General features: G+C 51.2%; 1 protein-coding gene across 2 annotated transcripts in view; it reads right to left on the reverse strand.

The window, feature by feature from the left end:
* Positions 1-13,869, reverse strand: part of dnajc4 (DnaJ (Hsp40) homolog, subfamily C, member 4) — a 235,967-nt gene that overhangs the window by 77,335 nt on the left and 144,763 nt on the right. For both annotated transcript variants that reach the window (XM_085976194.1, XM_085976195.1), the window contains exon 4: positions 6,498-6,665. In XM_085976194.1, coding sequence (XP_085832320.1) covers positions 6,498-6,665 — 168 coding nt within the window. The remainder of the gene's footprint in view (positions 1-6,497; positions 6,666-13,869) is intronic.

Consider the following 13,869-nt stretch of genomic DNA (forward strand, 5'->3'; position numbering starts at 1 on the left):
GGGGTGGGAGGGTAGGAAGGAATATTCTGTGCCAGGGCAGGAGGCAGGAGAGATTAAATGTTGCAAATGGGGAGGGCAAAATCCTAAACAGCCTGAAAAATGGGGGCAGGGGTTATAGTCTGAAATTGTTGAACTTGTGGCGGTACCACCGGTTGTACCTTACATAAAGACACATAATTCCCTTTAACTTACCTTTTGGGGCTGTTGCCCTTTTAACTTACCTGTTGGGGCCATTGCCCCTTTAAGACGCGCCCTAGCGCGCTGACGTCACGTCACGTGCGACGTGATGTGCGTGCGCCGGCACAGCCCGGCCCAGCGTCTTCGGTCTCAACGGCCAGCCGACGGGAGCGACGCGATCTTCCGCTCCCGCGGCAAGCACCGGCACAGCCCGGCCTCGCGACCTCGGCCTCAACGGCCAGCGACGCAACGACGCGCATCACATGACGCCCTAAGCGCGGGAAACGCGAACAATGTGATGATGTCACAACACAAACGCGATGACGTCATCACGCTCCCCACAGGACTGCGAACTCAGTCCTCGTGGAGTCCCCGCTGGGACAAGACCTACACCACGGTGCTCCTACAGTCAGCCATCTTACCTGCTATCTTGCCTGCTGTAATTAGTCTGTTCCTGTAAATAAACAACTTGTTAATAGTTCGTCGAAGTCAAACTCTCTTATTTAGTGGCGATCTACACGAACCGCTACAAACTCAATGTTGAGTCCAGAAGGCTGTAAAGTGCGTAATCGAAAGATGAGGTGCTGTTCCTCGAGCTTATGTTCAGCTTCATTGGAGCAGTGCAAGAGGACGAGGACGGAGAGGTCAGAGTGGGAGTGAAGCGGAGAATTAAAGTGACAGGTGACCGGAAGCTCGGGGTCAACCCTTACGGACTGAGCTGGTGTTGGTGTCTGAATTATATCGTCACCACAAGCCGAATGTGCACCACACACTTCATTCTGAACAAACTGGCAACTGCCGAGATAGGCAGTGAACTCGCAAACGCTGGAAATATGAAGCAGAAAGAGCGCATACTGGGACTCCACAGTGGGTTCGTCAGCAGAGGAGAGATAAGACCGGTTATATTTCTTATACCAGTGCCCAAACCCGATTTTCAAAGCGTTAACTTGGACTTGATGCAGATGAAGCGCTTACTCGAAAATGAAAAGCTCTTTGTTGATGCTCTTTGTGATGCTAAATGTCTCCTTTCCCAACAATTGAAAGGACAAGTGAATGACGGCTCACTGAGCCACAGACCCACGACGCCACAGAACAAGCCTCGACAGTAACACCTCGAATTTAAAATTCTCAACCTTATGTTCGGTTCTTTCCGTGGGTTCACTCCTCTGTGACCTCCGCCAGCCCTGAAAGCCTCCGAGAACTCTGCGTTCCTCCAACTCTGGCCTCCTGTCGACCCCTCACTTCCTTCACACCACCATTGGCGGCCGTGCCTTCAGCTGTCTGGGCTCGAAGCTCTGGAAATCCCTCCCTAAACACGTCCGAATCTCCAGCTCCCATAAAACCTTCCTCTTTGACTGAGCCTGACATAATGGCTCCTTCTTTGACTCTGTGTCAATATTTCTCTGATTACATTCCTGTGAAGCGCCTTGAGATGATTTACTCAGTTAAAGGCGCTATATAAATGAAAGTTGTTGCTTTAAAGCTCCCTCTACACTGTCCCATCAAACACTCCCAGGGCAGGTACAGCACAGGTTAGATACAGAGTAAAGCTCCCTCTACACTGTCCCATCAAACACTCCCAGGGCAGGTACAGCACGGGTTAGATACAGAGTAAAGCTCCCTCTACACTGTCCCATCAAACACTCCCAGGGCAGGTACAGCACGGGTTAGATACAGAGTAAAGCTCCCTCTACACTGTCCCCATCAAACACTCCCAGGGCAGGTACAGCACAAGTTAGATACAGAGTAAAGCTCCCTCTACACTGTCCCATCAAACACTCCCAGGGCAGGTACAGCACAGGTTAGATACAGAGTAAAGCTCCCTCTACACTGTCCCATCAAACACTCCCGGGGCAGGTACAGCACGGGTTAGATACAGAGTAAAGCTCCCTCTACACTGTCCCATCAAACACTCCTAGGGCAGGTACAGCACGGGTTAGATACAGAGTAAAGCTCCCTCTACACTGTCCCATCAAACACTCCCAGGGCAGGTACAGCACGGGTTAGATACAGAGTAAAGCTCCCTCTACACTGTCTCATCAAACACTCCCAGGGCAGGTACAGCACAGGTTAGATACAGAGTAAAGCTCCCTCTACACTGTCCCATCAAACACTCCCAGGGCAGGTAAAGCACGGGTTAGATACAGAGTAAAGCTCCCTCTGCACTGTCCCATCAAACACTCCCAGGGCAGGTACAGCACGGGTTAGATACAGAGTAAAGCTCCCTCTGCACTGTCCCATCAAACACTCCCAGGGCAGGTACAGCACGGGTTAGATACAGAGTAAAGCTCCCTCTACACTGTCCCCATCAAACACTCCCAGGGCAGGTACAGCACGGGTTAGATACAGAGTAAAGCTCCCTCTGCACTGTCCCATCAAACACTCCCAGGGCAGGTACAGCACGGGTTAGATACAGAGTAAAGCTCCCTCTACACTGTCCCATCAAACACTCCCAGGGCAGGTACAGCACGGGTTAGATACAGAGTAAAGCTCCCTCTACACTGTCCCCATCAAACACTCCCAGGGCAGGTACAGCACGGATTAGATACAGAGTAAAGCTCCCTCTACACTGTCCCATCAAACACTCCCAGGGCAGCTACAGCACGGGTTAGATACACAGTAAAGCTCCCTCTACACTGTCCCATCAAACACTCCCAGAGCAGGTACAGCACAGGTTAGATACAGAGTAAAGCTCCCTCTGCACTGTCCCATCAAACACTCCCAGGGCAGGTACAGCACGGGTTAGGTACAGAGTAAAGCTCCCTCTACACTGTCCCATCAAACACTCCCAGGGCAGGTACAGCACGGGTTAGATACAGAGTAAAGCTCCCTCTACACTGTCCCATCAAACCCTCCCAGGGCAGGTACAGCACGGGTTAGATACAGAGTAAAGCTCCCTCTACACTGTCCCATCAAACACTCCCAGGGCAGGTACAGCACGGGTCAGATACAGAGTAAAGCTCCCTCTACAATGTCCCATCAAACACTCCCAGGGCAGGTACAGCACAGATTAGATACAGAATAAAGCTCCCTCTGCACTGTCCCATCAAACACTCCCAGGGCAGGTACAGCACGGGTTAGATACAGAGTAAAGCTCCCTCTACACTGTCCCCATCAAACACTCCCAGGGCAGGTACAGCACGGGTTAGATACAGAGTAAAGCTCCCTCTACACTGTCCCATCAAACACTCCCAGGGCAGGTACAGCACGGGGTTACATACAGAGTAAAGCTCCCTCTACACTGTCCCATCAAACACTCCCAGGGCAGGTACAGCACGGGTTAGATACAGAGTAAAGCTTCCTCTACACTGTCCCATCAAACACTCCCAGGGCAGGTACAGCACGGGTTAGATACAGAGTAAAGCTCCCTCTACACTGTCCCATCAAACACCCCCAGGGCAGGTACAGCACAGGTTAGATACAGAGTAAAGCTCCCTCTACACTGTCCCATCAAACATTCCCAGGGCAGGTACAGCATGGGTTAGATACAGAGTAAAGCTCCCTCTACACTGTCCCATCAAACACTCCCAGGGCAGGTACAGCACGGGTTAGATACACAGTAAAGCTCCCTCTACACTGTCCCATCAAACACTCCCAGAGCAGGTACAGCACAGGTTAGATACAGAGTAAAGCTCCCTCTGCACTGTCCCATCAAACACTCCCAGGGCAGGTACAGCACGGGTTAGATGCAGAGTAAAGCTCCCTCTACACTGTCCCATCAAACACTCCCAGGGCAGGTACAGCACGGGTTAGATACAGAGTAAAGCTCCCTCTACACTGTCCCATCAAACCCTCCCAGGGCAGGTACAGCACGGGTTAGATACAGAGTAAAGCTCCCTCTACACTGTCCCATCAAACACTCCCAGGGCAGGTACAGCACGGGTCAGATACAGAGTAAAGCTCCCTCTATAATGTCCCATCAAACACTCCCAGGGCAGGTACAGCACAGATTAGATACAGAATAAAGCTCCCTCTGCACTGTCCCATCAAACACTCCCAGGGCAGGTACAGCACGGGTTAGATACAGAGTAAAGCTCCCTCTACACTGTCCCCATCAAACACTCCCAGGGCAGGTACAGCACGGGTTAGATACAGAGTAAAGCTCCCTCTACACTGTCCCATCAAACACTCCCAGGGCAGGTACAGCACGGGGTTACATACAGAGTAAAGCTCCCTCTGCACTGTCCCATCAAACACTCCCAGGGCAGGTACAGCACGGGTTAGATACAGAGTAAAGCTTCCTCTACACTGTCCCATCAAACACTCCCAGGGCAGGTACAGCACGGGTTAGATACAGAGTAAAGCTCCCTCTACACTGTCCCATCAAACACCCCCAGGGCAGGTACAGCACAGGTTAGATACAGAGTAAAGCTCCCTCTACACTGTCCCATCAAACATTCCCAGGGCAGGTACAGCATGGGTTAGATACAGAGTAAAGCTCCCTCTACACTGTCCCATCAAACACTCCCAGGGCAGGTACAGCACGGGTTAGATACACAGTAAAGCTCCCTCTACACTGTCCCATCAAACACTCCCAGAGCAGGTACAGCACAGGTTAGATACAGAGTAAAGCTCCCTCTGCACTGTCCCATCAAACACTCCCAGGGCAGGTACAGCACGGGTTAGATGCAGAGTAAAGCTCCCTCTACACTGTCCCATCAAACACTCCCAGGGCAGGTACAGCACGGGTTAGATACAGAGTAAAGCTCCCTCTACACTGTCCCATCAAACCCTCCCAGGGCAGGTACAGCACGGGTTAGATACAGAGTAAAGCTCCCTCTACACTGTCCCATCAAACACTCCCAGGGCAGGTACAGCACGGGTCAGATACAGAGTAAAGCTCCCTCTATAATGTCCCATCAAACACTCCCAGGGCAGGTACAGCACAGATTAGATACAGAATAAAGCTCCCTCTGCACTGTCCCATCAAACACTCCCAGGGCAGGTACAGCACAGGTTAGATACAGAGTAAAGCTCCCTCTACACTGTCCCCATCAAACACTCCCAGGGCAGGTACAGCACGGGTTAGATACAGAGTAAAGCTCCCTCTACACTGTCCCATCAAACACTCCCAGGGCAGGTACAGCACGGGGTTACATACAGAGTAAAGCTCCCTCTGCACTGTCCCATCAAACACTCCCAGGGCAGGTACAGCACGGGTTAGATACAGAGTAAAGCTTCCTCTACACTGTCCCATCAAACACTCCCAGGGCAGGTACAGCACGGGTTAGATACAGAGTAAAGCTCCCTCTACACTGTCCGATCAAACACCCCCAGGGCAGGTACAGCACAGGTTAGATACAGAGTAAAGCTCCCTCTACACTGTCCCATCAAACACTCCCAGGGCAGGTACAGCATGGGTTAGATACAGAGTAAAGCTCCCTCTACACTGTCCCATCAAACACTCCCAGGGCAGGTACAGCACGGGTTAGATACAGAGTAAAGCTCCCTCTACACTGTCCCATCAAACACTCCCAGGGCAGGTACAGCATGGGTTAGATACAGAGTAAATCTCCCTCTACACTGTCCCATCAAACACTCCCAGGGCAGGTACAGCACGGGTTAGATACAGAGTAAAGCTCCCTCTACACTGTCCCATCAAACACTCCCAGGGCAGGTACAGCACGGGTTAGATACAGAGTAAAGCTCCCTCTACACTGTCCCATCAAACACTCCCAGGGCAGGTACAGCACGGGTTAGATACAGAGTAAATCTCCCTCTACACTGTCCCATCAAACACTCCCAGGGCAGGTACAGCACGGGTTAGATACAGAGTAAAGCTCCCTCTACACTGTCCCATCAAACACTCCCAGGGCAGGTACAGCACGGGTTAGATACAGAGTAAAGCTCCCTCTACACTGTCCCGTCAAACACTCCCGGGGCAGGTACAGCACGGGTTAGATACAGAGTAAAGCTCCCTCTACACTGTCCCGTCAAACACTCCCAGGGCAGGTACAGCACGGGTTAGATACAGAGTAAAGCTCCCTCTACACTGTCCCATCAAACACTCCCAGGGCAGGTACAGCACGGGTTAGATACAGAGTAAAGCTCCCTCTGCACTGTCCCATCAGTTCTATTCTGCTCTAACAAGGCTTCCCACTGGAAGATGGGCAGCAGACAGAGAGGATTTCCAGTCCTTGAATGTGTGCTGGATTTGATAGCAGGTGCGAGTGGTGAACAGTCATTGACTAGTACACGGCCCCACACAGTTCTCCCCCAAGATCACTTATTAGGAACTTTACTACTCAAAGGCTGCGTACAGCAGGACGGAGCGGTAAATGTGTAAGGATAACAACAAGATGATTGCACATCACACCTACCTGAAGCCAACGTAGTGGATGAAGACACTAGCAAACATAATGAAGATGCAGTAGCCAAAAACCTTCAGATTCCTCTTCCGCTTCTTAGCGCTGTGAAAGGCTGCATACGCATCTGGTGGGGCATGCCGGAACTGCTCCCAATATCTCTGCTGCTCCGACTTCTCAAAGCTTTTGAGAGGGGTAGGGGAAAGGAAGGGTGAGGAAACAACAATTTAAAAAAAGGTTAAACTCAATAAATGCCTTGCCGTTACATGAACTGAAACTGAAATCCCCAATGTCATCTTCAGAAAGGCGCAATCTCTTTGCTGACCATTCTGCTATTTTCCTTTTGCTGCTGTTTAATTACAGATCTGGTAAATAAATCTGATTGCAGTGCCTTAACCTGAACAGCATGCCCTGCAAGTGTGGTGTTTTAGACCTTTTGGAGAGGATGGGAGAGCGTATGACAGCCAGACTGTGCAACCCTCCTAGTGCGAGAAAATTCAACAAAACTGCTGCTACTCCGATGTAATTCATACACGGCTCCTACAACAACAACAACTTGCATTTATATAGCGCCTTTAACGTAGTGAAACATCCCAAGGCGCTTCACAGGAGCGTTATCAGACAAAATTTGACACCTAGCCACATAATGAAATATTAGGACAGGTGCTTGGTCAGAGGTCGGTTTTAAAGAGCATCTTAAAGGAGGAGAGAGAGGCGGAGAGGTTTAGGGAGGGAATTCCAGAGCTTAGGGCCCAGGCAGCTGAAGGCACGGCCGCCAATGGTGGAGCGATTAAAATCAGGGGATGCTCAAGAGGCCAGAATTGGAGGAGCGCAGAGATCTCGGGGGGTTGTGGGGCTGGAGGAGGTTGCAGAGATAGGGAGGGATTTGAAAACAAGGATGAGAATTTTAAAATCGAGGCGTTGCTTAATCGATGTAACTTACACACTCCTCCTCTGTAAGTTACACACTCCTCTCCTCTGTAAGTTACACACTTCTCCTCTGTAAGTTACACACTCCTCTCCTATGTAAGTTACACACTCCTCCTCTGTAAGTTACACACTCCTCTCCTCTGTAAGTTACACACTTCTCCTCTGTAAGTGACACACTCCTCCTCTGTAAGTTACACACTCCTCTCTTCTGTAAGTTACAGACTCCTCTCCTCTGTAAGTTACACACTCCTCCTCTGTAAGTTACAGACCCTATGTAAGTTACGCACTCCTCCTATATAAGTTACGCACTCCTCTCCTCTAAGTTACGCACTCCTCCTCTGTAAGTTACGCACTCCTCCTCTGTAAGTTACGCACTCCTCCTCTGTAAGTTACGCACTCCTCCTCTGTAAGTTACGCACTCCTCCCCTCTAAGTTACGCACTCCTCCTCTGTAAGTTACGCACTCCTCCTCTGTAAGTTACGCACTCCTCCTCTGTAAGTTACGCACTCCTCCTCTGTAAGTTACGCTCTCCTCCTCTGTAAGTTACGCACTCCTCCTCTGTAAGTTACGCACTCCTCCTCTGTAAGTTACGCACTCCTCCTCTGTAAGTTACGCACTCCTCCTCTGTAAGTTACGCACTCCTCCTCTGTAAGTTACGCACTCCTCCTCTGTAAGTTACGCACTCCTCCTCTGTAAGTTACGCACTCCTCCTCTGTAAGTTACGCACTCCTCCTCTGTAAGTTACGCACTCCTCCTCTGTAAGTTACGCACTCCTCCTCTGTAAGTTACGCACTCCTCCTCTGTAAGTTACGCACTCCTCCTCTGTAAGTTACGCACTCCTCCTCTGTAAGTTACGCACTCCTCCTCTGTAAGTTACGCACTCCTCCTCTGTAAGTTACGCACTCCTCCTCTGTAAGTTACGCACTCCTCCTCTGTAAGTTACGCACTCCTCCTCTGTAAGTTACGCACTCCTCCTCTGTAAGTTACGCACTCCTCCTCTGTAAGTTACGCACTCCTCCTCTGTAAGTTACGCACTCCTCCTCTGTAAGTTACGCACTCCTCCTCTGTAAGTTACGCACTCCTCCTCTGTAAGTTACGCACTCCTCCTCTGTAAGTTACGCACTCCTCCTCTGTAAGTTACGCACTCCTCCTCTGTAAGTTACGCACTCCTCCTCTGTAAGTTACGCACTCCTCCTCTGTAAGTTACGCACTCCTCCTCTGTAAGTTACGCACTCCTCCTCTGTAAGTTACGCACTCCTCCTCTGTAAGTTACGCACTCCTCCTCTGTAAGTTACGCACTCCTCCTCTGTAAGTTACGCACTCCTCCTCTGTAAGTTACGCACTCCTCCTCTGTAAGTTACGCACTCCTCCTCTGTAAGTTACGCACTCCTCCTCTGTAAGTTACGCACTCCTCCTCTGTAAGTTACGCACTCCTCCTCTGTAAGTTACGCACTCCTCCTCTGTAAGTTACGCACTCCTCCTCTGTAAGTTACGCACTCCTCCTCTGTAAGTTACGCACTCCTCCTCTGTAAGTTACGCACTCCTCCTCTGTAAGTTACGCACTCCTCCTCTGTAAGTTACGCACTCCTCCTCTGTAAGTTACGCACTCCTCCTCTGTAAGTTACGCACTCCTCCTCTGTAAGTTACGCACTCCTCCTCTGTAAGTTACGCACTCCTCCTCTGTAAGTTACGCACTCCTCCTCTGTAAGTTACGCACTCCTCCTCTGTAAGTTACGCACTCCTCCTCTGTAAGTTACGCACTCCTCCTCTGTAAGTTACGCACTCCTCCTCTGTAAGTTACGCACTCCTCCTCTGTAAGTTACGCACTCCTCCTCTGTAAGTTACGCACTCCTCCTCTGTAAGTTACGCACTCCTCCTCTGTAAGTTACGCACTCCTCCTCTGTAAGTTACGCACTCCTCCTCTGTAAGTTACGCACTCCTCCTCTGTAAGTTACGCACTCCTCCTCTGTAAGTTACGCACTCCTCCTCTGTAAGTTACGCACTCCTCCTCTGTAAGTTACGCACTCCTCCTCTGTAAGTTACGCACTCCTCCTCTGTAAGTTACGCACTCCTCCTCTGTAAGTTACGCACTCCTCCTCTGTAAGTTACGCACTCCTCCTCTGTAAGTTACGCACTCCTCCTCTGTAAGTTACGCACTCCTCCTCTGTAAGTTACGCACTCCTCCTCTGTAAGTTACGCACTCCTCCTCTGTAAGTTACGCACTCCTCCTCTGTAAGTTACGCACTCCTCCTCTGTAAGTTACGCACTCCTCCTCTGTAAGTTACGCACTCCTCCTCTGTAAGTTACGCACTCCTCCTCTGTAAGTTACGCACTCCTCCTCTGTAAGTTACGCACTCCTCCTCTGTAAGTTACGCACTCCTCCTCTGTAAGTTACGCACTCCTCCTCTGTAAGTTACGCACTCCTCCTCTGTAAGTTACGCACTCCTCCTCTGTAAGTTACGCACTCCTCCTCTGTAAGTTACGCACTCCTCCTCTGTAAGTTACGCACTCCTCCTCTGTAAGTTACGCACTCCTCCTCTGTAAGTTACGCACTCCTCCTCTGTAAGTTACGCACTCCTCCTCTGTAAGTTACGCACTCCTCCTCTGTAAGTTACGCACTCCTCCTCTGTAAGTTACGCACTCCTCCTCTGTAAGTTACGCACTCCTCCTCTAAGTTACGCACTCCTCCTCTGTAAGTTACGCACTCCTCCTCTGTAAGTTACGCACTCCTCCTCTGTAAGTTACGCACTCCTCCTCTGTAAGTTACGCACTCCTCCTCTGTAAGTTACGCACTCCTCCTCTGTAAGTTACGCACTCCTCCTCTGTAAGTTACGCACTCCTCCTCTGTAAGTTACGCACTCCTCCTCTGTAAGTTACGCACTCCTCCTCTGTAAGTTACGCACTCCTCCTCTGTAAGTTACGCACTCCTCCTCTGTAAGTTACGCACTCCTCCTCTGTAAGTTACGCACTCCTCCTCTGTAAGTTACGCACTCCTCCTCTGTAAGTTACGCACTCCTCCTCTGTAAGTTACGCACTCCTCCTCTGTAAGTTACGCACTCCTCCTCTGTAAGTTACGCACTCCTCCTCTGTAAGTTACGCACTCCTCCTCTGTAAGTTACGCACTCCTCCTCTGTAAGTTACGCACTCCTCCTCTGTAAGTTACGCACTCCTCCTCTGTAAGTTACGCACTCCTCCTCTGTAAGTTACGCACTCCTCCTCTGTAAGTTACGCACTCCTCCTCTGTAAGTTACGCACTCCTCCTCTGTAAGTTACGCACTCCTCCTCTGTAAGTTACGCACTCCTCCTCTGTAAGTTACGCACTCCTCCTCTGTAAGTTACGCACTCCTCCTCTGTAAGTTACGCACTCCTCCTCTGTAAGTTACGCACTCCTCCTCTGTAAGTTACGCACTCCTCCTCTGTAAGTTACGCACTCCTCCTCTGTAAGTTACGCACTCCTCCTCTGTAAGTTACGCACTCCTCCTCTGTAAGTTACGCACTCCTCCTCTGTAAGTTACGCACTCCTCCTCTGTAAGTTACGCACTCCTCCTCTGTAAGTTACGCACTCCTCCTCTGTAAGTTACGCACTCCTCCTCTGTAAGTTACGCACTCCTCCTCTGTAAGTTACGCACTCCTCCTCTGTAAGTTACGCACTCCTCCTCTGTAAGTTACGCACTCCTCCTCTGTAAGTTACGCACTCCTCCTCTGTAAGTTACGCACTCCTCCTCTGTAAGTTACGCACTCCTCCTCTGTAAGTTACGCACTCCTCCTCTGTAAGTTACGCACTCCTCCTCTGTAAGTTACGCACTCCTCCTCTGTAAGTTACGCACTCCTCCTCTGTAAGTTACGCACTCCTCCTCTGTAAGTTACGCACTCCTCCTCTGTAAGTTACGCACTCCTCCTCTGTAAGTTACGCACTCCTCCTCTGTAAGTTACGCACTCCTCCTCTGTAAGTTACGCACTCCTCCTCTGTAAGTTACGCACTCCTCCTCTGTAAGTTACGCACTCCTCCTCTGTAAGTTACACACTCCTCCACTGTATGTTACACACTCCTCCTCTGTAAGTTACACACTCCTCCTCTAAGTTACACACTCCTCCTCTAAGTTACACACTCCTCCTCTGTAAGTTACACACTCCTCCTCTGTAAGTTACACACTCCTCCTCTGTAAGTTACACACTCCTCTCCTATGTAAGTTACACACTCCTCCTACACCTATGTAAGATATTGATCATAGGAGGCACTGATTTGCCTGTGGAAATGTTTTTCTGAGAAGGCGTATAGACAGGGATTATGTGAGAGTCTGAACTGTAACACACATCTCACAAAGTGTACACTCCCATCATCCAATAACTTCCTAATGTGCCGATTAAAGTGCACCGTGTCCTCGTGGCTCACGTGACAAGTCTCCATCTCCTAAGCCACACAGGCCAGCAAGGGTTCCATTGGAATCCCTGGTCTGTGCAGAGTTAGCCTGCTTCAGTCCCATAGGGCCGCCTTAATTGGCCACAGCAGCCTTCGATTAGGGAACAGGACACTGACTCGGTCTCCTGGTGATGATACAGCAACCCCGACTGAAAGTGTACGGAGGTTGGGGGCGAGGACGGCAGCACACTTGGCGGTGAAGACCTCCACTGTTGGACAGCTGCCGTCGAGGCTTACGCTTGAATAATGGCCACGTTGGTGAGGTGCCGGAGGGAAATTGCCAAACTGTACCTCAGTGAGGAAAAGTAACACCTTCTGAAGAAGAGGGGAGGGGGAAAAAATAACTGGCGATGGAACAGGTAAAGCAATACAAAGAAGCCGGGCGTCCAGAGACACAACGGTTGAAAAAGTGGAAAATCCCACTGCGGCCCAGCGAGTCTCGTCCCCTATTAAACTGCGATCATATTTCAGTCAAATCGCATTGTCTACAAAGTGTTCCAATGGAAGGATTGCCAGTTATGTGATGGAACACTGCACAGTAATTCAGCAGCTGAGAGCATCAGGCTGAAGCTGACAAGGTGACAGAGGGTGCTGATCCAGTCAAAGTGCGCGCTAGGAGGAGAGGTTCAAATCCCAGGAGGCACGAGATGAGGAAAAAGCAGGAAAGTGAGCGGGAAGTTGTTCACTCAAAGGGCGATCACACTGACGATTAAGCGGCAGGGATGGACACTGAAGCGGACAATATGAGATGGGCCGAGAAGCAATTAAATGTGCTTCTGGAGAGAGAAGCAATTGAAGGATATGGGGAGAAGGTAGGTCGGTGGGGTTGTGGGATATGGGGAGAAGGTGGGTGGGTGGGGTTGTGGGATATGGGGAGAAGGTGGGTGGGTGGGGTTGAGGGATATGGGGAGAAGGTGGGTGGGTGGGGTTGAGGGTTATGGGGAGAAGGTGGGTGGGTGAGGCTGAGGGATATGGGGAAGAGGGTGGGTGGGGTTGGGGATATGGGGAGAAGGTGGGTAGGTGGGGTTGAGGGATATGGGGAGAAGGTGGGTAGGTGGGGTTGAGGGATATGGGGAGAAGGTGGGTGGGTGGGGTTGGGGGATATGGGAGAAAATGGGTAGGTGGGATTGAGGGATATGGGGAGAAGGTGGGTGGTGCTGAGGGATATGGGGAGAAGGTGGGTGGGTGGGGTTGAGGGATATGGGGAGAAGGTGGGTGGGTGGGTGGGGCTGAGGGATATGGGGAGAAGGTGGGTAGGTGGGATTGAGGGATATGGGGAGAAGGTGGGTGGGTGGGGTTGAGGGATATGGGGAGAAGGTGGGTGGGTGGGTGGGGCTGAGGGATATGGGGAGAAGGTGGGTGGGGCTGAGGGATATGGGGAGAAGGTGGGTGGGTGGGGTTGAGGGATATGGGGAGAAGGTGGGTGGGTGGGTGGGGCTGAGGGATATGGGGAGAAGGTGGGTGGGTGGGGCTGGGGATATGGGGAGAAGGTGGGTGGGTGGGATTGAGGGATATGGGGAGAAGGTGGGTGGGTGGGATTGAGGGATATGGGAGTAGGGTAGGTGAGGGTGAGGGATGTGGGAGGAGAGTAGGTGAGGGTGAGGGATGTGGGAGGAGAGTAGTTGAGGGTGGGGGATATGGGAGTAGGGTAGGTGAGGGTGAGGGATGTGGGAGGAGAGTAGGTGAGGGTGAGGGATGTGGGAGGAGGGTAGTTGAGGGTGGGGGATTTGGGAGGAGAGTAGTTGAGGGTGAGGGATGTGGGAGGAGGGTAGTTGAGGGTGAGGGATTTGGAGGAGGGTAGGTGAGGATGAGGGATGTGGTGTGAAGCTGGGTTAATGGGGTTGGTCTATGAAGAAGAGACAGGCGTGTCGGACCTAATGGGCTTTTCCTATGTCTTTCAGTGGTCCAGACCACGCTGGCTCCTCCTGCCATGGGAAACGCAGCATGAACCGCAGGCGAACGCAATTACTGGAACGTCTCGCGGGCAGGCCCAGCCCACGTTAGGGACCGCTCCTTTCCTTTCCAGTCGCCGTTCCG

Source organism: Somniosus microcephalus, unplaced genomic scaffold (assembly GCF_052327205.1).
Source record: "Somniosus microcephalus isolate GS21.2 unplaced genomic scaffold, FLI_Smic_1.0 unresolved_chr2, whole genome shotgun sequence".
Taxonomy (NCBI): domain Eukaryota; kingdom Metazoa; phylum Chordata; class Chondrichthyes; order Squaliformes; family Somniosidae; genus Somniosus; species Somniosus microcephalus.